Genomic DNA, 25127 nt, shown 5'->3' on the forward strand with positions numbered 1-25127 from the left:
ATTAAGGAGGGGAGGGAGGGGTATCTACAAAATTAAATTTGCTGTATCTACGTGGACCCTACAAGAGTCTACATTCCAAATAGACCCATAGCTCTTATAAGTTACGAGTTATGGTAAAAATAACTAATCGGAAAATCTATACTTATCGACAACGAATTATAATTTGAAACAAGATTGGGTTTCTCAACAAATACTTCAAATAGTCCAAGTCTCTAGTTCTTATATTCTCTAAGATATTGACAAATAGTTTAAGTCTCTAGTTCTTATAGTCTCATTTATACAGGTGGACGGACAGACTGTTCAAAAACATATAGACTACGATGGCGGTTATGCATGTTACAAATATTTCATGGGTACAGGGTATACAAATATTATAAAATAGTCTAGAATAATGAATTCAGAGGATGATCAATATGAAAAGTTTTTGAACATATGCGATTAGAGTTTATATGATAAGTTATTTGCCATTGGAATCACAGTTTAAAAATGCGATGCTGATGATTCAAATACATTGTTTTATTTCACACATGATATAAAAAACTTTTTACTTAAGATTCATTTTCCTTTGATTTTAAGAAACTCAAAAAAAAAAAGTAATACCTTAATAAATAATTTTTTTGTTTACTTTGTTTTGTTAATTTAACACTTCATAATTGTTTCTCTTAAAACAGGCAACATACAAGTTTAATAATAACATAATCATAATAGGCAGTTCAACATGCATCTGCTCGGGGGCTGCTTATAATCCTTGTTCCAATTATCAGTCGCTCTCGTCCACGGAGAGCGACCGGCTGAGCCGACTACTGATGAAGTCCGGCGAGACTGGCATCGGACTGGCCTCCTGGCGCGTCTCGCGGTACTTGCTGAAAAGGCCGCGCATTTTGTTGAGCGGCGTTTGGAATGACTGCGATACGGCGGCCACAGTAAGTTTCTGATGCACGGTGGCCACAGCAAGAGATGTGAACGCCGGAAGGGGAGACGCTGTTTGCTTAGGGGACGAGGTCGTCAATGGCCATGGATTCTCTTGTACAACTCCATTTTGAGCCGGTACCCGCTGCACACGTGTCGACTTCGGTGGCGTCGTCGGTGTTGCTGAGTGACGGCGCAATGCTGCTGCGTTCAGCTTGGGCGTGGCAAATAGCCTTTTTGGATGCACCAGTGGAACGCTCTCGGCTAGAATACTGCTGGAAGATTTATTTTGGCTCGCGCCGCTGGCGCTGCTTGGCGTTTTGGGTGTGCTGCCAACGAAGTACGCTGGCTTATGCGTCTTATGTATGTTCTTCGGTGAGGGGAAGCTATTAACGAATAAGGTTTTTGAATAAATTTACTTTCGATGACCCTGTTAACCCAGCTACTCACAGATCCATCTCGGCAGTAGAGAAGTTCTCCATGGCTGTCCGCCAGGCATGCACAAATGGTAATGATTCCTTCTCAGTGTCCACATGAAAAATAGCGTTCAGTACATCCAAATCCCGCTTGGTCGGCTCCTTGCTGCAATTGATGGGGCAACGCATTGAAGGAATTCGTCGAGATAAAATATTAATTTCCAGATTGCAAACAGATTAAAGCAATTAGCCTACGCCGTTGTCAGGCACAAATATCCTTCAATTTCAATTCTGCAACTCGGCCGGACAAACAACACTGAACACACACTTTTGGCATATTTACTGAAGAACTTGCATATCCCTTACCGAAAAAAAAAAAACCAAACCAAAACCACTTTCTAAAAGCAGGTAACTAATATAACTTAATATAACCCTTAACATAACTTCAGCAGATGAAATACTCTAGAGGATATATGGCTTCGATGTGCTTTTATGCAAAAGCTTTATTTCCAATTGATGGTTCCCATGGGAAAATATTTTGATGATAATAAAGCGGGCAATTGCTAAGTTTTGTCAAAATATCTTGAAAAACAGAAATAGTTTTCAGTTTAAAAACCAATTTTCCGACTAAATCTTCCTATATAGCTATGTGAAAGGAGCATGGAAAAACTCGCAAATGCGATAAGATATCTTGAAAAACAAAAAAGTATTTCAAATAAAAACACATTTTTCTATAACTTCTGCCTGTCAGCTGAAAAGAACCTCGATTCGACATATACTCTGCCTGTAATAAAAAGACGGAACCTATGCAAAAAAAAAATAAAACTGTGAGCTATACCGAATCGGCTGTGGATACTGATCAAGTATAAAGATACGGAGAAGTCCCTTCCTATGTCGCGACCAAATTATCATACCCTCTACAAGGGTACACAATCAAGATTTTAAATGCTATACGTTACGTTGAAAATATTGTTCACTTATTGATCTATCCCTAAAAGTCATTCCCAAACAAGACATGGCTGTACGCAGTTTGTAAGCAAATAAATATATTAAATTTTGATGACTTACCCAAAAATAAATAGTTCGTAACGAGGATCCAAATCGCACGACAACCTTGGTGAGCGGCTTTCTGGTGGGGTCATAAATATCTCCTCGTCTTCGCTGCTGTCGCTACCACCGCCGCAGTCGAACTGCAAGTGAATTGTTATATATATATATATATATATATATGTGTGTGTGTATGTACACTTACAAAGAAGGATTCATCGTCGCTGTCCTCATCGTCATCGTCGCTGTGATTGTCGTTCCTGCGCCAGGCGTTAGTCTTGAGAATGGGCGATACGACCGCCACATTGGAAGCGACAGAGCTGCGTAAGGTGGCGGCGGCATTTGCCAGCGTTGTGCTGACATTGGCCAATTCTTGGGCCTGTGCCCGCATAGATTCGGTACGCTTGCGCCGGCTCGTCTTGCGACTGAGATTTCCATCCCAAAGACAATTGCAGCACTGCTCCAATTCCCAGGCGGCTGAGCACAGTTCCTCGGTCTTGAGTGCGTCCGGCAGGCTAACAGTTGGTGCCTGCTCCAGCATATGCAGCATGCTATCGCATACACAAAGTAAATGCTCTCGCCGTTCACCATTCAGCTGCAACATCTTGCGCATCATTTGCATCAGCTGATTGCGGAGTACGGCGCTGACCTCCTGTGAGTGTGCAATGTAGCTGGCCACAAGGTGGGCGATGCGTGAGTGCACTCTGCTAAAGTCCACACTAATGAAGCGTGCATCATCCTTGAAGCTCACAATGAGAGATTTCAGTCTTTTCAGCTCGGAGAGCAGCGTATCGTTAATGGATACCATGTTGCCAATGTTATTCATGAGCGTCTTGGTAATGCGCTTCGCAAACACCTGCAGTGACTTCTCTACACACGTGTAGGGCGTCATTACCTGGGTGATACCGCCACCAGAGGCTGACGAACTGTTGGCTTTGCCTCGGTCGGCTACCAAATCGATATACTGATTCATTTGAGAAAAGTTCCATGCTTGATCTGATTTTTCTGCCAGCATCGAGGCCTGCGCCTTCTCGAACTTGGCAGACAGATAACCCTCTAGGCGCGTGAGTCCACTGATAGAGGCCATGTCCACAAAGGCATCGAGAAAATCCCAATATTCGCGCCACTCCAACTGCTCCTGCCGGGCCAGCTGACGACCCACCACCTCAAGACCTTTTTCAATGTCCGAGTTCTTGATGTGGCGCTCACGGAAACTATCATTTAGGGTCGATACGGACATGTTTATGCTTAACTCCGACGACATGTCAAACGATGTTTCGTCTAGCAGCGGCGATGAGTTGTTGCTGCGATATTTAAAAAACAGATCCGGCTTCATTTGACGCATGGGCGTTGTGGGCATATCCAGCATGCGCTTGGGCAAACACGATGGGAAATTGTTGTTGTGCTCAATGTTATCCAACTCGGAATTGTGGAGCACCACCTCTTGCTGTGACTTGTGATTACCGTTGAGTTCGCTGATCGATTTATTTGGCGTTGCTGCCCGCGGACTGAATAGCATGCGCCGCCCGCTCGACATATGACTTGTGCTCTTGTTGAAAACTGACTTGTTGGGTGTCTTCATGGGCGAGATGTAGGGCGAGCTGGCCAACGGTGACATCACATTGCTGCCAACACGCGGCGGCGTCTTCCAGCGACGAAAGAAACTTAGCGCCTGCTCACGTGGCATCGGGCCAGCCAAAGCGCTGATCTTGAGGTCCACATTCAGCCGATCCGATTCATCCGTCTTGTGCTGCAAAATCTAACAAATTCAAGCGTGATTGGCAGCATGGTCTTAGCTGAGAATGACTATCTAACTTACCGGCGGATCGTTGGGCGTAAAGGGTTGTCCAATTTGTGGCGGCAGCTCGTTGCCCACAGCGCGTAGAACGGGCACATAGTGTGGCTCTGAGAGCAACAGCTCTAACTTCTTAAACAGCTCCGGGCTGGCGATGGGCGCTCGCTGGCATATTATCTGATTTGGGGAAGAAAAAACCAAGTTGAAAACAAGTAAGAGTGCTCTAGTCGGAAGTTACCGACTGAAAGATGCCCAGAATTCGGCATCAAGATGCTTTTATAAACATTCCAGCTTACTTACAACTTACAAACTACACTTGGGTATTTAGTTCTTATAAAATCGGAGACATGATTGAAAAACTGGATTTTGATGTCAATTTGTATCGATTTCAATGGAACGCGTAACAAACGCGTTCTGCGTGTGCCACAGGAGGAGCAACGTTTAAAGTCTCTGATTTAGGCGGGTTCATACAAACGGGCAGAGGGATGAATCTGAACTACTGATCACCATTCAATCAAACGGACAGACGGATGTTAGTTATCAATAATCTATACTTACATCCTTGGGATACATGCCCTCCGTGTTCTTTAGCGACTTGCATTGCGGATAGGAGATGAGCACCTCAACAACGGCAACGTGACCGTTTTTGACTGCAAAATGGAGTGGCGTCTCACCACGACCCTTGTCGGGCATGTTTAGATAATAATCAAGCAGATTCACATTTAGGGCGGCGCACATTTCGCCGCTGCTCTTCTTGCCCGCATACAGCTGGGTAAATTCACGATCCGAGATTATCTTCAATATTAGTTCGGCGACGCGTGCCTGATTGACCTGGGCGCAAATGTGCATGGCATTGTAGCGATAGCCTTCCTTCAAACTGGTGGGCGTATCGCCGCTACTGATCAGAAAGCGCGGATTGTCCCAAACAATGCGCTTGACCCGCTCATAATTGCCAGCCTCGATTTGTTTGCGAAATTCGACAAGCTCCTGCTTGGTGGGCGCCCGAAACGGCGGACGCTCTGCATTTAATGAGTTTGTGCTGCCGCTGCTGCAGCTGGATGACATGCTGCCAACAGTGACGACGCTGACGCTGCTATTGCTGCTGCTGCTGCAGTTGTTGTTGCTACTGTTGCTGCTCGGCATGGTTAACAACATATTTGACATGGACACAGTGAGTGTTGAACAGGGCGAGCCACTGACGTTGTTGGTGGGCGACGAGGAAAATGGACTGTCAGTGGTGCCAGAGGTTGCCCTAAAGCCACCGCTCAGCGTTGTAGGTAATTGCACCGGCTCTGCAAAGGCAAGTTAAGAGAGAATATATTTAATGCATCTTGTTGCTCAATATATATGTATATAAGTACTTACTGCTGGCGGGTTTGGCCTTGCCGTAGCGTTTTAACGACTGGATGCTCTCAAAACCAAATTGTACATAACTTTCGGCCTGCTCGCGATTAGGAAACTCGCGCAGACGCGCCTCCTTGTAATGGCGCAGCACGTCCAGCGCCTTGGCCTTTTCCTTGAATATCAACCAGAGCGGTGAGTCGGCTGCAAAGGATTGTGATAAATGAGCAAATGAGTGAGCAGCTTGGCAAATGTGTGTGAGCGAATAGGACAGACAACTTGTCAGCAGTTGTCACTCGCTCGCTACTGGGCCGTCTGGTCACGCCATATGTGTGAATGGGGCGATGCCAGACAGCGCAAGAAAACTGATGAGCAAAACAAACAATATGCTTAAAGACAAGAGAAACGCCGAGGTCGCGTGCGGACAGCGGACAGCCGACGGCGGACAGTGGGCGGAAAAAGAACGTAGCCAACAGAAAGGGGGAGAACAACAGCAACAGCGGACGTGCGTATGACGCAGTTATTGGCACGCAATTTTTTTTGCTCGCTCTCTCCCTCTCTTTCGCTGAACTGGTGCTAGGCAAACGGATCGAGATGCTCAGAACAGCCGCCTAGGCTAGCCTGGTCGGTCGGTTTAAATATGGAAACAACGCCGCCGGCGGCGGGTACTCTTTCTGCTCTGCCTATGTCGGCCAAGTCCGCAGCTCATATTTATTTTAAATATATATTTAAATAAATATATATATAAGTGTACATAGTAAATAAGTATATAGAATACAATAAATCAAAGCTGTTCTGTGCGACCACACTTTATGCATTATCAAAGATATCTACTTTAAAAATAATCTATTACATTTCCAGATACTTTACCAAAGTACATTGTGTATGTTAAAAACTTACGTGCGAGTCGGATAGATATTTGTTTTGCTCATTCAATTGCAACAATTTGTTTATATTAGCGTATATCACTTAACTTTTGACCGATAAAATAAACTATTTTTACTGACCAAAATAAAACTAGGGAGAAAATATTTGTATTTAGATTTGAAGGCATTGTTCATATAAACAATTCCAAATGTTGATATCATTCCACTTTAACGGACAATTCTTGACAGAGGGGACAGAGCCAAGGGACTTTTTGGAGAAAATATTACAAATCCATGACGAGTTCTACAAAGATTTCTTTAAAACGGAGACAGATTGGCATAGAAACAGACGGACAAGGCTCGGTGGCCTTTCATAGGGTGGTCTTTTAATGCATTGCCCACTCGGGACAAACAACATCCTGTACACACCCTCCAGCTCAATGACAGCTTGTAACGTGCATTGGTTAACTTTTCTTCATAAACGGATTCTATTTCTCATAGCTCAGCACACGTGGACTCGCCTGCCCACACTCGGCAAACGCGTATCGTTTGTTTTTTATTTATGCAGTTTTTTCTATTTTGCGACCAGCAAAGCGCATTTTAATTAGATTACGTTATGCCGGAGGTGCAGCAAAACCGATCCAACTCTCGGCTATAATCGTACGTTACCCGTATTTGATTACAACTCGTGCATCGATGACGCTACTAACCCCACGCCCACTGACCGGTGCCCATCGTGGCCGCAGAATTGATGAGATGGCGATGATGCAGGTGGCAGGCAACACTCAATTGCCGACATGAAATTAGATTTAGCTTTGTTTCTAATACGAATTTATGTTAAAGTCTGACAAATTTGATATCTAACATTCATTTTATCACCTATGATTTCATGGCCTACGCCGCAGGAATAAAACAGAGCAGATCCCACTTTTATACATATACATATATGTATCTACCGTATGGTATTTTATATAAACGAAATGCTTCCGACTTAACAAGGTTCTGCAATTATGTTGAGCGGAAAGTGAGGCCGAGTGAAGCTGAGAGAGTGAAGATTGGTCCAGATTTCTTGAAAATCAAGAGTTTTTCACTCAAGAACTCATTTTTTAAAATCAAATTTTCGGATAGCAGCGCTATATGATATTGTGAGCCGGTGTTAATGGGTTACTGCTCAGTTAATTGGCAGCTCGCTTAAACAAATAAATGCAAAGTTTGGTCAAGATATCCTGAGAAACAAATTAATGTGCCAATCAACTGATTGTTCCTACTACAGCTACATATACATATATGATATAGTGGTTCGCTCCGACATACATATGCACTGCCTTTAATGAAATGCCAAAATTTGCATGACAAAATCTTTTAAATAAAGAGCTATATCGAACCGGCTGTGGATAAAGATAAATACATCTGGATATACGGGGTCAGAAACCTCTCTGCTATGCGTTTCACATTTCGTGACAAAAAATAATACTCTACATGGATATAAAATCAACAAATCGAAGCAGTAGTTTTTGGATTGGCAAATATTCAATACCCTTTAGATTATCCAAAAAAGTTACTATTATAAAAGCTATGCACTTTAACAATATATATAATAGCGAAAAGCTTACGATTTCCTCAACAAGTTTTTCATACCCCACAAAACGGAAATAAAACGCTTGTGGCTCTGTTGCTGCGCACAATAAGAGCAACAAGTAGGCGAATTATCTTTGGATTGCCGAAAATTGAGTACACCTGAGTGCAATGCAATATAAACCTAACACATATCTTGGAAAATCCAAATGAATAAAATGTAATATTGATTTTAATTATTGTAAACAAAAATGTTTTTTTAATCAATTCTAATGAAAATTTTTGACTTGCAACAAATATTCGGTGATTTCTCTCTCAACTCAGCTCGTCTTCTTCAATGAGTTACATATTTCTTGACAATATTATGATACAATTTGTAAGTGTATAACAAACGATAACTGCGATGCGCAACAAATGACGCTTCCTTAAAAAACGCGCGCTTTGATTACGTTATGGCATGAAACAACAAGCTCAACACATACATACATACATGCGTGTATGTGCGTGCGTATGCACATATTCGCATGGCATGCTTGAATATATGTACGCATGTACATACGTATTCCGTTGTACAAATATGGCGACGCCTCCACTGCAGGAGTTCACTACTTACGTGGATATTCGGGATCCTCATATTTGGACGCTTCCTCCGCCGCGCTGGCTGGATATTCTGGCGAAATCTTTATATTGTCTGCCGCTATGGAGCCCGCACATTGCGCCAAAGTGCCCTCAAAGCCCGCCTTAGAAGGCGGTATATAGACGCCAAAGTAAGCCATGGATGTGGGAATACTAGCGAAACACACAAAAAAAAAGGAAGTTCTTAAATTGAATACACTGCATTGCAAATGTGCATATGTATGTATGTAGGTGAGCAAGACTCTGCGAATCGCAAACAAAATGACGTCGAACGCGCGACGGACCACGACGCCAATGGAGTTTTACTGCTAGCACTTGCGTCTCACCTTTAACAAAACACTACGGGATACTCCTGACCTAATTTCACATTTAATTTTTAGTTTTTATTTTATTTGTTTCACTATACACACGGAATTTACATATAACTGCAGCGAATGAATGTGTTTATGTTTGCGTTCGAAATGCGATGCAGTGTCGTGTAGAGATGGCTAAAGGTAACGATATCAAAATATCGTATGGATGGTCAACGATGTATCGATAGAAAACAGATATTTTCTCATTCAATAGTGCGTTTCGATATATTGATAACATAAAATAAAAAATTCTTCGATTACAATGCTGCGCAACATTTTGTAGCCGCGCCGCCAATGCGTAATCAGCAATTTTAAAATTCTTTTATTTAAATACTTACGCATAAATATTAGAATCCAAATATCTTACAGATATACATATAAGATTGTATGGTTATTAAATTTTATTATTACCAATGGTTTGTCTACATTTAAAAGAAAAAATTTGTATTGATTGTTGTAATAGTGCGTAGAGTAAGAACTTAACAAAGTTAGGTACAGCTGCTTCAATGTTTGCAATTTTTAGCCAATAAGCCGTTGGCAACAGTTGTTTGAAATGTTCGTTTAATATATAGTTACCATTTCAACGTTTAATAGTGGGCATATTAGTTTAAACTCGTGTGTTAACAAATTCGACGAGCAAAATTCGACAAAAAGTCTAGTGGCAGTAAACAGTCAATATTGTGTTAGAATCTTTAGTGGTATTGTTTAATTTATTTTGTAATACAATAATTTCATATAAAGTTGCACTATATGCTAAACTGGAAGGAATGATTGCGTTTAATTGTTGGACAGACACAAATCTAATCATTGTATAAATATTAAATATTAATCACGAAAAAACGAACGAAACGAAATTATCTGACAAAATACTCAACAACATTAAAAATATAATTGCATAAATAGTAAAACATAAATATAAGTTAAGTTGCTACAAAAACGAGTCACATAGAGAAATTCAAATAAAATTGAGTTCAATAGAATGGAATATATGGAAAGCTGCATACATCAATTCAGATACACCTATATACGTATGTATGTAGTTTTGTTGGTAGAACTGAATCCTGCTGAACCGTTGATATTATCGTGAAATCGTGAACGGCTCCTCGCATTACAGATAGTATCAACATTTAAAACTAGCATATAACATTGCGACCTTAAAATAGACTAAACATAATTTTGGTAGTTGGCTTAAACTAGTTGCTCGCTTGGTTGCATACAAGCCCTTTGAGCTGCACGAATGCCTATCAATTAGTAAATACATACAACTGGCTCCACTGAGGGGCCCCCACTTAAATGCTAAACTGCGCACTCTGGCGCCTACTTAATAATTATGATGTGTTTGTTTGTTGGTTTCTGTGTGTGCTGTCTGTTGGGCTGGGCAAAAGGTTAGTCGTTGTGGGAGGGGCTGTGCTAGTCAATATAGTAGTAGTTGGAAGGAATAATGAACATATGGTTAGATAACAGGGTGTTAGTTGGAACGCATCCGCAACAGACGTCAGAAATTAAAGCTTTGTATGTTTCACAGTGTCCGTCCAATAGTTCTGTATTGTCATCGCCTCCAGTGAGTTGAGAAACGAGTCATTGTCCAGGCTATACATCTCATCCGAGTTATCCTATACCCAAAAAAGAGAGACAACATTAATACAACTGGTTAATGCGGCTGTGCCCCCAGTCAATTGGCCAACGAATCCTTACACTTACACGCATCGTGCTATCGTCAATGTAAACGCTCGAGTCGGGCTCGCTAAGCGCCTGCGGCTTATTCAGATACCGCCGTCGATACAGCACAATGCCAATGGTGCCCACAGTACAGCAAATACCAAAGACCGTAAAGCATATGGCGGAGATGGCGCCGGCATCCAGAAAATAGGTGCGCTATAATGAAAACCCATTAGATATATATAACGCAATATTTCACAAATGCTGCTCACTTGAATGGCCAGCGCCTCGGAGGAAATGTTGCTCTCATCGGCTTCGTAGCCCGAAACGCTGGGCGCTGCCGATGCGGAGCGTGTCAGCAGGCTCTTGGTGTCGCTGGAGAAATTGATATAGCGATTAATGTGCTTGTATTCAGCGGATAGCACTTTAGATTTGCGTGAACGATGTTCGCTTTCGGCACGACGCAATTCATCCTCCTTGTTGGCATTTTCCAAGGTAAAGGGCACTCGCTGCAGCTCATCGGACAGCCATTCGGTGTTGATTTTTGGCGTTGAAGGCGTGGCGGGTGCTGCTGGACCCGTGCTGTTGGTTGGCGGACTCGTTGTTGTTGTTGTTGGTATTGTTGATGATGTCGTTGTGGTTGTTGTTGCAGGTGTTGCGGGTGTTGCTGTTGTAGTGTTCACTGCCTGGCTACTGGTCTTGGCAGCAGCTGCTAGACACGTGGAATTGCATACGCTGCTGCTGCTGCTGCTGCTGCTGTTGTTGGTATTTGTACTGCAAGGTGTGCTAAATTAGTAAAAGTAATTGAAGAGTGAGTCATGTGAAACGCTTACCTTGTGCTACGACTAAAATTCGTATAGTTGTTCAGCTGCTCGGACGGTACAATGGCAGCTCCCGCAAAGTCCGCCGAGCGCTTAAACTCGAACTGATTGTGAGAGAGTGTTAGCTTTACAGTTGCCTCGTCATGCTCATTGTCATCATCGATGTCTTCATTCTCGTTGCCGTTGCCGTTGCCGTCGTCGTCATCGACAGCGACATCATCATCATCATCATCGATGGCATCAGAGAAAGGAGCTTCGACCTCATCGTCAACACTCTCCTGCTGGCTAACGTCTGTATATGCGGCTGTTGTTCTAGACGCTGCCGTCGTCTTAATGGTCAAGTCCATGATATTCCGTTGCGTGACCGTCGCCCAGGTTTGGCTGGATGTGGTCTGATACAGCTTCGTTGTATGCCGACGGCCGTTAGTCTCATGGCCGGCTGCTTCCGTCTGTTCCACTAGACGCTCCTCCTGCTGTGTAGTTGATTCCGGGTTAATCTCATGGCTGGGATATGTGTGCACATGCGTAATGGGCACCAGCAGCACTGCAAGGAGTAGGGTTTTAGTAGGATTATACTCAGATTCAGCTCTCTTGATACTCACCACTTAGAGTGGTTATCCAGAACCAATGCGACCACCAGTAGAAAGTCATGATGCGGCACGTGATGTTGTAATCTCGGGCCGACTATGCGGCGCTGTAACATAAAGAAAGGAAATGCCAGTATGTGAGCTCATGTGTTGACAAGCGCGCGATCGCATTAAGTGTCGATTTAAGTACATCCCAAAGCACTCGTTGCTCATCCGCCGTGTGAGTCAGAGGCAGAGGCAACAACAAATACAACAACAACAACAACAACAACGTCAGAGAGTGAGGAGCGAAATACTTGTAGCAGCTACAATGAAGTCATCGAGTCATTGAACAGTCGTGGAAGCGCTTTACATTATGCCTAAAACAAGTTTCACTGGGCACTTCAGAGTGCGGAACATGACCAGGCCAGATCTGGCCTGGCATTGCCAATTTTGGGGCCACTTTGCGATGCGCCGAAGGTCGACGACTCGCGCTGGCAGATGACACATAACCAAATGTCTGCTCTTCCCGTTCTAAATACAAGTATGTCGTGCCACCCGCGCCCGCACCCGCGCCCACGCCCACGCCCACACTCACGCCCACGCTTAACGAGTTGTAAGCCGACAAATTGAAGTCACAAATAGCCGTCATTTGGACTCAACTGTTGTAGTTGCTTGTGCCCTAAAATTAGCATGCCATCTTTTGTTGTGCCAGAATCCAAACATCTTTCCATAAATTATATTCGTTACGCTTTTTGGCTTCGATCAACTGTTTGCTTACTTAGTTGTATATACCCTGTAACCATGGTTTCTATGGCGGCAGGTTCGTACCCAAGTAAATAAAACAAATGTTGATTGTTGAAAATATTTCAATTGTTTGACAACGTTTGCTCAAAAATTGGCATTTTTAGTATTTGAAAGTTTTGTAAGTTTTGGAGAACAATTTCATACCTTTGATTTTTTTCGTTCTCAAATCAAATATAAAATTTGAACATATTTTAATTTCAATTAAATCATGACTATTTTTTTATTTAATTATTTTTTCTTTGTTATTGATTTCCATTAAAGATTTTTTTTTACGCTCCTGAGTTTGAACTCTATACCCTATCTCAGTTTTATTTTCTTAAGCAAATACAGGGTATACAATAACTGTATTCTGTTATAACGTACGTTGTGTCTGCTTAGTTAGCATTGGTAGCTGTGTTTTTTTTTTTTTCAATATAGGGCATTTCATAGTCTGGCCGACTCATTTATTACGTTCTAATTTAATATATTGTGTGCTTGCGCTAAAAACTATGTGCGTAGTCCCAGTTATTTTGGGGTTAATTTCTACACAAACCAGGCCCGTTGAAAAATTGCTCTAAATTTGTATCTGATAAGATAGTAAGTATAAAACGAATGTAACATAAACTTAGGAATGTGTGTGTGTGTGTGTGTTTGTGTGTGTGTGTGTGTGTGTGTGTGTGTGTGTGTGTGTGTGTGTGTGTGTGTGTGTGTGTGTGTGTGTGTGTGTGTGTGTGTGTGTGTGTGTGTATGTGTGTGTGCTTGTATTGAACTGGCACTGTGACCCACATCGCCCTTATTATTGGCCCGGCCCATTCGATGGCTCAGCCTTTGACGTCACAGGGCACGTGTCGTGTTGCGGGCTTGACATGCTTGTGGCACTGTTTGGGCCACATTGCGATATGGCATATATTACGTATACGCAGCGCGGTACATTAAACATTAAGCATTATGGGCGACACTTTATGCATAGCACGAGGCGTTAAAGGTCAGCCCGCTTGTTGCTGCTGTCATCAAATTCTACGGCAATTGAAACAAAGTCGTAAAGAATAATAAAAACAATTGTTTCCCAAAAACTGTGAAGTATGTGTGTTTTTTGTGTGTCTGTGTCTATGTAAGCAAACAAACCATAACAATACAAAGACCGCACACCGTAACGAATGACACCAAACGTGCACAGAGTTGGATGAGAAACTCTGGCGGTTAGGTGAAGCCGCGCCAGAAGCGCAAAAGCGGAACGCGCATGAGCAACGCCCCTAGAAAAACAAGCAGCTGGCGCAGCAATAGAAGAAGGCCTTATGTAAATTTGATGCGTTTCTTTCCCCATCACCATCATCATGTGTGTATAATTAGACAAAACAGACGCGCTGGCATCCGAGTTAGCTCGAGTTTCCCGAGTTCTTCCGCTGCATGGGTCTCTGTAGACACAGAACGTAGACAGTACTGTCTACGGAATTATTAGCGCAATTTATAATGGCCATTAAGTATCGCACAAGTTAACTGATTTTACGTTTACTTTTGTAAACATTACTAGCTGCTCCCAGCTGATATTTACAGCCTTGCCCGTTCCAAGATTTTTGATTCAATATATTCCCCCACTTTCCGTCCGTGAAATACTGTAATCTATCAAATAAATCTTTTAATTAAAATTAATCTATTAAATCTATTTTAAACTCCACGTCTAAATTTATATTTATGCAAAGCTTGGCGTGCACCTTCATCACATGGGGAAACTAAAGTCAAGAATTTCAGCTTCCCAGCTCTTACGGCGTGGGCTGTGCGTTGATCAGTCAGTTTATCATTCAGTCAGTCTATCAGTCAGTAAGGTAGTCAGTGAGTCAATCAGTCAGTCGGTCAGTCAGCAAGTTAGTCAGGCAATCAATCAATCAGTCAGTCAGTCAATCAATCAGTCAGTCAGTCTTTCAGTAAGTCAATCAGTCAGTCAATCAATCAGTCAGTCCGTCAGTCAATCAATCAGTCTGTCTGTCAGTCAGTCAGTCAGTTAGTCTTTCCGTTAGTCAATCAGTCAGTTAATCAGTCAGTTAATCAGTGAGTCAATCAATCAGTTAGTCAGTCTATCAGTCAGTCAGTCAGTTAGTCAATCAGTTAGTCAATCAATTAGTCAGTCAGCCAGTCAGTCAATCAGTCATGTCTTCGGGTATTTGTTACGGATTTTCATTATCCAACTAATACGGTTCAAAGTTCGCTTCAAGTATCAAACAATTGTAATTCTGGGTTCTTATAGTATACATATAATATATTATCATGCAGCTGTTAATATCTCTGACCCCATAAATAAAGTACTTATTATCAGAGCATTAGCATTATCGCGTTAACGTGGCTGTAATCGCCTCGTTGAGTCACCAAATTTGATATATTGATTCTCAAACTATATACGAAATTGATAAAAATCGATTTGCAACTTCCCAACCTTTTAAGGTAAAACAATTCTAGTATGTATGCAAAGTTTAGCTACAGTTCTATTTCTGAATGTCATTAAGGTCATGTTATAAGAGTTTTTTATACATTAGAGTAATTACTGTTATTGCATATATAGGATATAGTTACAATAGAATAAAATGGCCGCTGGCCGATTTGGACCGCTGTTAAGCAGCCTAACCTGACCCAAGGAAATTTTATCTGACGCTGAGAGCACCATCTATCTAGTCTATCAATATTTTAATATATATAATTATAATAATTATAATTACATCCCGGCCTTTAGGAGTTTAAGAGGAGCTTAAGAGAAGTTATGTGAAGAATATTATTAGAATTATATTGAACTTAAGAAGTTTAAGAGGCCTCTTGTATGTTTTGGCTTCTTATAAAAGTTCCTCAATTGTTGAGATCTGCGTTTGCAGCGTGTAGGGAATATACATATATAGATCGGGTTCTAAAGTTTTCTGATCCTCTTGAAAGAAGCTGCATTGAGTCGACCTTCGATAGGTTCAGTTTCTACAGGTTATATCTTAGGGTACAATGTCCGATGAATTGGTATATCCATATTATCGAAAATAAGGAACATATTGAAACCTTTGTCAAGAATATAAAAAACAGATGTTGCCGATCAAATTCTGCATAAGTAGCCAAGTCTTATGAGACTATTAAGACGGATCGAACAAGCCCTGTTTTATCTTAGATATAAATTAACTTTAGAGTCTAAGAAATATACATTTTGATTTATAGTTCAACAAGAGAGGAAAACGTTTTAAGCATATTGAAACAAATAATTCATAGCAGCTAAGCTGCAATTATGAATAATACTATTGAATGCAATTACGCAAAGCTGACCAATTGTTAAGACAGTTGTGTGTGTGCTTGACGTGGCCTATTATAGGGCCTAATGAGAGACTACTGACACCTAAGATTGAACTCAAGGCTGAGCACAGGTCAGTTCGAGCAGCTAAGTTCAGTGGAAGCCATTTCGATATCGCGGCAAAAAGCAAAAGCGAAATAGCTGAAACAGATGCACTTTCATATGCGAAAGCAAAGTACAGCTCAAAACTGGCACAAGTGCAGCTCAGTCCGGGTGTGTGTGCGTGTGTGTGTGTCTGGAACTGCAATTAAGAAAAGGGGGAGAAAAAAAAGCAAGTGCAACCTTCAAGAAATAACAATGCAAATTGAAAAGGCGGCTGGCCAAATGGCTACAATTAAATGCTGGTTGGAATACATATTATGCAAATGCCAAAACAAGACATTGTGCGATGGGCGTGGCAGAGCACAGACACACACATACACATGCACACACAAACAGACACACTAGCACACTTGCACACGAATAGTGCAATGTCGTGTCTGCCAGCCACAACAAACAATGGGAAAGTTCACGCTCACTTTCTAATGTCAGCAGCGCGGCACGCGATGTCACTGGCTGAAAAGATTTGCGTTGCCGCAGAAGGGGCGCTAAACTACTTACCTGTGCGGTGCATGCCAAAAGGTGCGAGTTGGGAGTAGGTATGTAGTACCATGGCATCCGTAACTCTAGGGCACAAGCCAGGGGACAAGGGCGTGAAAGAGTGCTCTAGCTGGTTTTGGATTTATTTCAATTCAATTTGTTTTATTATGTGCTGGAATCGAACCGCGTCCTCTGATCTTTACCATGCGAAAGGCTATGAAAGTAGGGTATAGTCATGGCAATGACAATGAAGGGTATTTACAGCGTTGGGGTATTGACAATGAAGAGGATCGAGGACACAGCCTTACACTGTAGAATGTTCAAGTGCTATGCTTCGTTCGTAGGTGAGAGGGGTGTAACCTTTGGAGACGCCTTTCTGCAATGGGGTCAGCCAAGAGCTTGGCGACCGCTTTCGATACCACAGTAGCTTGTAGGCTGCTAAAGAAATTGATCTGATCTCTGAGCTTTGTAAGGCGGAGATCGCGTTCGGTTTTTGGGGATATAACCCGTATCCTAGGCCGAGATGCTGTCGCAAGCATTTGAATTATCCTCTATAAAAATACACACACAGCCCCATTCTGCTGTGCTTCTTCTTAACTCCCGAATAACTTCGTGACTTACAGTCCGGTCTTTATGAATTTTTCAGGACTTAAATATTGCAGTCAAATATGTGTGCATGCCTAAGCGTAAGGTTCTAACCAACAAAAATGTTAAATATCAATTTTGGGTAGAACTTAAATGCAATGGGGCAACACTGACATTACAAGTCACTTGATAAATATGTAAATATTAAACGTAAGGCTATAACTTTCATTTTGGGAGATTCGACAGACAGACGGCTAAGACTAGGAATATATATACATATATAGTTGGAGATGCTTTCTTCCGTCTGTTTTTAGCATTTGTAGAATATATGTATGCAATTCAACTATGCCGAAAATAATTTATATGGTAGCTGAATTCTTAAGTCTACAAAAATGTGGCCTTATAAATAATACAATTCTTGATGTTGTGTTGTGAAATATGTTGAAGAGGAAAATCAATGAACGATAGTTTTTAATGGCAGCTATTTTGTGTAAGAGTCGAGCGTCCAACTCGTCAACGGCTCGTGCCAAACTTCTGTCAATTCTACACACTTTTAAAGGTAAATAGGGTATGCGAAAGTCGTTAACACTTATGGTAATATGCCTGCTGGTCGAAGCAGGCTGCGACGAGTGTCCAGTTTAGGCTGAGGCACATAATATTCTATAAATTAATATATATTCAACAACAACAGACACAAGTAAACACGTGTAACTGACAATTCACAAAAATCTAAAAACTTTTTTTATTGGCTTTCGTGGTATTTGTCGCTGCAGTAGAAAGAAGGTAAATTTTTTGATGGAACTAGTTCAACTGTCAAAGGCGCCGGGCGCTTCGAGCAGCGGCGGCAAAAATGAGAAGAATTCACAATACCGCCAATTGCGCCAGCTTATAATCAAGCTATCGATGGGCGATCAGATTGTGCTCTATCGGAGCCATCAGGAGGTGCAGCAGGTTTGCGATAGCATCTGGCGGAGCACACATAAACGCTTGGACTTTCGACAGCTGGAGCAGGAGTTAAGCGGCGAACCATTGGGATATTTTCTAAACAATATGATGGATCATTTTCGTTATGTGTATTTCACAGCGGATCGCCTCCAGGAGAACCTAAATGTGCTGGAGCGTGCCGGCATCAAATCACTCAACAATGTACAGCACTGTGAGTTGCTCTTGTCCCAGGAGCCGGTGCCCAAGCAGAAGACGAAGCGACAACGTGAGGCGGGCGCTGGCGATGCTGGACTTGGACGGGTTGTTGGCATTGCTGCAGTCCTTGGCGGCTCAATGATGCCACAATGGCCGTTGCATGCCTTGCCGAAAATGTTGCGCAATTTGCGCCGCCTCAAGGTGCACTGCGAGGTGCAGGTACATTTTATTGAACAGTTTCCACAGCTCGAGCTACTGGTGCTAAATGGCGATGTTGCGCAATCGGCCCTCACCGGCATTTTGGAGCGCTGCAAACAGCTGAAGCGGCTGTTCATCAAATGCAAGAAGGCGCCACCGAATCTGCACGGCATCTCCACCTGCAACCGTTTACAGGATATTTCGTTGCCGATGACACTCTTCTTGCAGGCACGCGATCAGGTCTTGGCGCTGCCGGCATTGCATTTGCTGGAGCTAACCGTCGGCGGTCAGAAGCCCGAAATGGCCATCGAGTGTTTGCGCTACGTGCTGGAGTTAAAGGCAAACGTCATTGAGATTGTGCAAATGAACTGCGCCTGCTTTGAGGGACCATATTGGATGCGCGAGGCGGGACTCGGTCGTTGCGGACGGCTGCAGGGCCTGGTTTTGAACAATTGTTATTTTCACGATCGCGAGATAAATGAACTGAACATGCCACGAGTAGAGAACTATTTGGTATTGAGCGGCTGTCCGGATCTCAAGGAATATCAGCTGCTAGATATGATCAAGAAATGCCCGACCCTCTCGGAGCTATATTTAATCGACTGCCCGCTGCTCACTGGCAAAGTGCTGCATGGCATCTATCGTATACGATGCAGCGAGAAACTCGATTATCCCGTCAGCATTATCCTTAGCCGCTGCGATACCATAAGCAAAGATTATCAGGACACGGTCGGTACTGAACATGTTAATAATTGTCTAATAATACATATTTTAATACCCTTATAGAGGATTCCCGGGTCGAGTCCATGTAGTCATGTCCGTCTTTCTGTATCTATAGAAAGTAATTGTCGTAATTGACCGGATCGAACCACTATATCATATAACTGTCATAGGAATTATGAGTCAAAAGATATCTAGATATCATGAGCACCATAAGCATGATCTATTACAATATTATATACCTCTATGGGGACAAATCGGTTGAAAAACTAGATTAACTTTGAAAAGTGTGTCAGATATTCAAGACATCTTGCCTACGCTCAAGCTTTTTTACAAGCTTCAATACGATTGTTTCATATAGGATAAATATATAGGATAAATATAACGTATATATCTATCTATAAGGGTATTAAATCTCTTCTGTTATAATGCTCATAATGCCTATTTCTTTTTTTTTCGTTTTCAGTATGCCGATTATTGGTATTTTAAGCTTCCAGTTCTTAAGCTGGATCGCTTGCTGGAAGAGAATCGACCAATTGAAGATATGCAGTTATTCTTTTACAAGAGCATCAGTACTGAATGAATTACTTTATTTACTTACTATTTGCATGGCATAACGCCCCCCAATTAGAGATTATATGTTCCGCAAAAATATTCAAAAGTCAAAACAAAAAATATATTTATATGATTAGTGCGTCTTTATTGAAGGTAGCGCATCCTTCATGGAGTCCTCATGGAGAATCGGGCTACGGTTAATCCGACACAATTATTTCTGTTAATGGTTTTTGACGATAGTTATCTCCCTTCTTTGAAGTGTACTGATTTTTCTGTTTAAATAAAGTAGTATACAAAACCACAATGTCGTACGTTATTCGCAGACTCCCGGCCAGAACAATGTGCCCGGTATCGGCTCTACCAATTAGCGGCTCTCCAACGAAAGCAAACAAATTCCACATCAATGCCAAGTAATTGTTTTATATACTTAGTATCTTGTGTTTTGTTTGCATTCGGTTCGCGTGTCTTCTCCACCAAGATGAACAATAACAATTAACTCGTTTTATTATTTTGCGCACAACTTGTTTTTCGCATTTCCCAGGCAGATTTCTACATTTGTGGTGTGAGCGGAACTGCGGGTGTGTTGTCTGTAGTTGCAGGCGGCAAATGTGGGTATGTGATTTGACATTTCACTTACTTTTAACAAACAACTCGATTTTACTGCATGCAAATCGGAAAGTTTTGGGCCAGAGAGCACAGCGAAATCGATGTCGCCGGATTTCACTTAACAGCGCAGAACAAAATGGCCGTAACGGGAAACACTGGCAAGGATTACAGTGCCTGCAACTCAATGCACCTGGCCGTATCAATAATGACTATCCAAAGCCTTATCGTTCTATCCAAATGTGGTTTTTTTTATGAAAAATAACATTTGAGTCAAGCGACTCTATGTGTGCCAGGATAAGTCGAAACTCATGGTTCGAAGTCCAGGCTTTATTTGGATAAAGTTTATATATTGTATCTATAGACACTTGCCGAAACAGTGCGATTTTAAATTTAATATTAACGCCGATTATTCCTATGCAAGCTTTTGGCTTGCGTTAGTCAAAAGTTTTCGATAAGCAGATACCATGTACTTAGTTATAAGCTGCCTTATAAAACATTCCAACATCTTCTCGAGCCCCACATGAAGGCATTCTTAAAGAACTTCGGTGCCTCTAGTCCGATCTTTTCTTTACATTTTCAGTGCTTTAATATGAAGTATTAAATGCGAGCAAACACGTGATGGGGAGAAGATAACAAGAAGCGTAAAGTAGTTCCAGATCTCTATATCCAACTCTTCTAATCTCCAATGCTATGCAAACACTGGGAGATATCGAATACAAAGATAGATATATGAATTAAGCCATTTATCAAAATCGATACTTATCGATATTATGAAAATGAAAGAAGATATCGAATGAGAATCATTAGCACATGCGAATATATTTATATACAATTTCAAGTCTCTTGCTCTTAAGGTTTTCGAGACGACGTGTTCCAATGGACGGATATGGCCAGATAGACTCTGCTTGTCGTCCTGATCAAGTACATATACGAAATTCATACTTTATGATATTGTAAATGCATTCTTCTAATAAAACTGTTATACAATTTTACCCCATTTGTTATAAGTAGTTGTATTTGGAGTTGTTAAAAGCGTAATTGGACTGAGATTGGTGAAGATATGAAAGATAAAATTGAACATGCAAGAATTGAGTTTCGACCAATATTTCCATTGCTTTCTTTGCGCGATTTCGTGTGTTGCCAGGTATTCGTCAGCATTTGTGCCAGAAATTCGTCTTGTCTGTCTGCGCGTTGTGTTCGTAATATTTGGTAACATTAGAAAACGAAATTTTGCGCCAAACAAATGACACTGACAATAGATTTGCGATTTGTATTTGTTGTTCGGTACGTACTTCTTTCACTTTTTATTTTTTTTCGCTTTGTATTGGCACTTTTCTTTATTATTTTTTTGAACGCTTAACAAATGCGAAAGTGAAATTATTTAGCTGGAAATGTTTTTCAATTAAAGGAACAAAATATGACTGCGACAGGTGACGGCAATACTCAAGAAATTAATTTTAAATTGTGTTTCATTTTCGATGGTTGTTAAAAGCACCTTTTAGATGCTCTACGAATTGTCGGGGGACAGCAGCTGATATTTATTCGATTACCGACTTTTTTTTAATTCATTGCCTAATTTTGCTTCATCTTAAAAATTTTAATGTTTTGTTAATGCTTGTCTCAGAATTTATTGATTTTAGTGAAGCGTTAATTTTTTAGATTTATTTGCAACTGGTGTTCATTTTTTAAGGGGTTCATCTTGATTTATATTTTATCTTTAATACATCAGTTACATATATTTTAAGTGAATCCAAATTTTGTAATATTCTATTTTCTATTATATGTTCATTTTGGGGTTCATTTGCAACTCATGTTCATTTTGTATGGGGTTCATTTTGGTCCTTATTTTATTGGCTTTAATGTATATGGTGTATTATAACAATATGTCTGATCTATCATATGATTTTGATGGAGCTGTGTTTTTTCAAAATATATTTATTATTTAGTGTTAATTTTCAGGTTCATTTGCCATTGGTGTTCATTTTGTTAAGTGTTGGTTTTTATTCATTGTTTTGGTCCTTATTTTTAGCATATATATCAATTGTGTGATCTGTCAAATCTGTTTGATGTAGATAGATTTTAAAATATTCTATTTTTATTATATGTTCATTTTGGGATTAATTTACAACCGATGTTCATTTTGTAACGTGTAGATGTAAATGTTGGTCCTTATTTTATTATTTTCAATGTATTTATTTTATGAATGTGATATCTTTTTGATGGATCTAGTCGTTTTTTTCTATTAAATGTTCATTTTTAGATTCATTTGCACCTGGTGTTCATTTCGTTCATGTTGGTCCTTATTTTATTGGTTATATTGTATATAGTTAATTTATGTGTGATCTCTCATGACTTTTTGATGGAGTTATTTTTTGAAATTATTTTTTTTTTATTGGATGTTCTTTTGGTTTCATTTGCACTTGGATGTCAGGCTTATTGCAATTCTGGCTTTACCAATTCGATGCATAGCTATACTCAGAATCTAGGACGATCTGTCAATTCTTATCAAAGCTGTCTTGATGTTCATCTGTTAACATTAGCCCTAGAGTTCACTTGCTTCTATTGGCTGCTGGCCCTTCTTCAGTTTACCCCACTCGGAAAACACCATCGGCTTATAATTCCCATTTTGATCCAGAGCCATTATTGTTGAACCAACATCGATGTAGTTGTTAGTTTTTGCTTGTTTTACCGGGTTGCGCTTTTTGCGCACTGTCTGCCCACGGGGCACCTCGACTATATACGGTGGAGCGCATGGCATCGACATGGGCACAGATTTGGGGCTGCCAAAGAGTGGCGGATCAATGTAGTGAAATCTCATGGTGCCATACGGCAGCGGTATTGGGGCTGGCACCAGACGAAGCCCGGCGTTATGTAGCTTTTCGTGCTCCTCGTACAGATCCTCCACAATGGGCAGTAGAGCATCGGCCAGCGGCACATTCTCCTGCATGATGGCCGCCTGCAGGCGCAGCTGCTGATGTGTGGTTAGCATATACGTTGGCGATATTTCCGCATCCATGACCACTCTGCCCGGCTCCTGGGACTGGCCCTCATCGACTTCTAGCTGCATCAAGCTGTAGCTCTGGAAGGCCACATTCAATGAGCTGCGCTTTAAGGGTGCAGCCCGTGCATAGCTCAACGGAACCACCTCAATGCTGTCCATGTTGTTTGGGTTGACATTGTTGTTGTTGTCCTTGGGTATCACCTGAATGGTCGTGCTGGGCCCCATGCCGGGAGCGGGTAGATGATGCTCGGGAAATCTAAAGAAATCCATGGCATTCATCAGGGACGGCATGTCTGGAGTACTATTTCTGATGTTAGGCAACACGCCTGCCGGCAACTCCATGGTCACGTGTGTGACTCCCGGTATGGCACGCACATCGACCAGCTCCCTGGGCTGTGGCACGGTTAGGCCAGTGTACATCATCTCAATGGTGGTGCCGTGCTTATGGACACGATTGCTGAGCGCGTACCACTGATTTGCGGAGCCCGGCAGTGGTCCTTTCTTGGGAGGATAGGAGCACAAATGATAAAATGGATATCCTTTGTTACTGCTATTTCCACTGGCTGCTTACCTGACGCCGTTTCTTGGTTTCATTTTTTACATTTTGTTGTTGCTGCTGCTGTTGTTGTTGTTGTTGTTGTGACTGTGGTTGACTCTGGTCCTGGCGACGTGGCTGCTGTTGCGGCTGCTTGCATTTTATCAGCGGCACCGGATTGTTTTTGGTTTGCTTTTGGTTGCGACTCCATGGAACTTCGGGCACCTCAGCGATTGGCGGCAGAGACGGCACTGCCACATTTCTTGCGGTATTTCCATTGCTATTCTGTTTTCTCTGCTGCACATTCATATTCAGAGCTGATGGACGAGAGTGCTCGTTGTTCTGGTTCCTGTTGGCTCCACTTGGGGTGGCTGGCTTCTTGCCACTGCAAATATTGCCGGCGGCTAACATGCTTGCTGCACTTCTTTTTTTCTTCTCAGTTTTACAAAATAGCTTAATTTATTTGCCTGAAGTTTTGAACAGTTTGAGCTGTCAACACGAAATAAGCGCAGGGAGGCTCACATTTGACAGTTCATTTCAATGGCAAAGCCTACTGCAATTAATGCCGTGCTTGGCGAATTAACAGCTCCAAAACATAGTTAACAGCGACTAAACATTGCCCAATCATCGAATCGCTTAAACCTGAGTTAATTTTCCAGCTACACTTCTCCCAGTTAACTGCGTCTAGCAGAAACTCCCTTTAGTTAGCGAAGTTTCTTTGTAAACTTTATACCCTACCCATATATACTATAATATGTACTCATACATTTTATAAAAAGGATCAAGCGAAGCTATTTTTCTGCTTTTATAGCAGGCCAAAATATATTACATTTTCAATTACTCATGTTTATGAGCAGGAATATGTGTCCGTATAAGCTTAGACCTGATTTAAGGGCATTTGCTAGTCGTTCACTCTGCTGGGCGAGTTGTTGATTTGTTTCCGAAGTTGTGAGAATATAAATTTTTCATACTTTTATGCAATTGCAGTCGTTGCCGTTTTTTGCATTGCCTGAAACTGACTGCGACTGGCAACAATGGCAAAGGTCTGAATGGGCGCCGACTTATTTCGCAATTGAACTTATGGGTATTCAGCGGCGGCTTTTCCTACTGTTATTGTTATGGGTA

General features: G+C 41.6%; 4 protein-coding genes across 11 annotated transcripts in view; 1 reads left to right on the plus strand and 3 right to left on the minus strand.

Annotated features, from left to right (window-relative positions):
* Positions 1-601: 601 nt before the first annotated feature.
* On the minus strand, positions 602-9070 carry Ankle2 (ankyrin repeat and LEM domain-containing protein 2). 2 transcript variants are annotated; one of them, XM_064680806.1, is made up of 9 exons: positions 8912-9070; positions 8563-8738; positions 5533-5712; positions 4726-5459; positions 4192-4344; positions 2578-4131; positions 2394-2515; positions 1360-1491; positions 602-1295 (listed from the first exon to the last, which is right to left on the minus strand). In XM_064680806.1, the coding sequence occupies exons 2-9, from the start codon at positions 8723-8725 to the stop codon at positions 761-763; spliced, it is 3573 nt and encodes a 1190-aa protein (XP_064536876.1). In that variant the 5' UTR covers positions 8726-8738; positions 8912-9070; the 3' UTR covers positions 602-760. The 2 variants fall into 2 exon arrangements, with proteins under 2 accessions (XP_064536876.1, XP_064536877.1); XM_064680807.1 differs by lacking the exons at positions 8563-8738; positions 8912-9070 and adding an exon at positions 7085-7236.
* Positions 9071-9321: 251 nt separating this feature from the next.
* Positions 9322-25127, minus strand: part of LOC135427606 (probable serine/threonine-protein kinase dyrk2) — a 34209-nt gene continuing 18403 nt past the window's right edge. For 3 of the 4 annotated variants that reach the window (XM_064681173.1, XM_064681171.1, XM_064681172.1), the window contains 5 exons: positions 12021-12112; positions 11431-11962; positions 10870-11371; positions 10634-10813; positions 9322-10551 (listed from right to left, as the gene is read on the minus strand). In XM_064681173.1, coding sequence (XP_064537243.1) covers positions 10441-10551; positions 10634-10813; positions 10870-11371; positions 11431-11962; positions 12021-12069 — 1374 coding nt within the window. In that variant the 5' untranslated portion in view covers positions 12070-12112 and the 3' untranslated portion in view covers positions 9322-10440. The remainder of the gene's footprint in view (positions 10552-10633; positions 10814-10869; positions 11372-11430; positions 11963-12020; positions 12113-25127) is intronic. The other variant, XM_064681174.1, reaches the window with a different exon arrangement.
* Positions 17908-20087, plus strand: LOC135427605 (uncharacterized). Of its 4 annotated transcripts, XM_064681170.1 has the most exons (3): positions 17911-18030; positions 18332-19314; positions 19772-20083. In XM_064681170.1, exons 2-3 carry the CDS (start codon positions 18526-18528, stop codon positions 19886-19888), a joined length of 906 nt encoding a protein of 301 aa, XP_064537240.1. In that variant the 5' UTR covers positions 17911-18030; positions 18332-18525; the 3' UTR covers positions 19889-20083. The 4 variants fall into 4 exon arrangements, with proteins under 4 accessions (XP_064537238.1, XP_064537239.1, XP_064537237.1 ...); XM_064681168.1 differs by lacking the exon at positions 19772-20083 and adding an exon at positions 19372-19638 and having other exon boundaries at positions 17908-19314; XM_064681169.1 differs by having other exon boundaries at positions 17909-19318; positions 19772-20087.
* Positions 22819-24508, minus strand: LOC135427607 (uncharacterized). The gene is made up of 2 exons (XM_064681175.1): positions 24039-24508; positions 22819-23968 (listed from the first exon to the last, which is right to left on the minus strand). The coding sequence occupies exons 1-2, from the start codon at positions 24411-24413 to the stop codon at positions 23009-23011; spliced, it is 1335 nt and encodes a 444-aa protein (XP_064537245.1). The 5' UTR covers positions 24414-24508; the 3' UTR covers positions 22819-23008.

This window comes from Drosophila montana, unplaced genomic scaffold, assembly GCF_035044405.1.
Source record: "Drosophila montana isolate Dmon_TW-CO22-7 unplaced genomic scaffold, ASM3504440v1 contig_2178_1, whole genome shotgun sequence".
Lineage (NCBI taxonomy): Eukaryota > Metazoa > Arthropoda > Insecta > Diptera > Drosophilidae > Drosophila > Drosophila montana.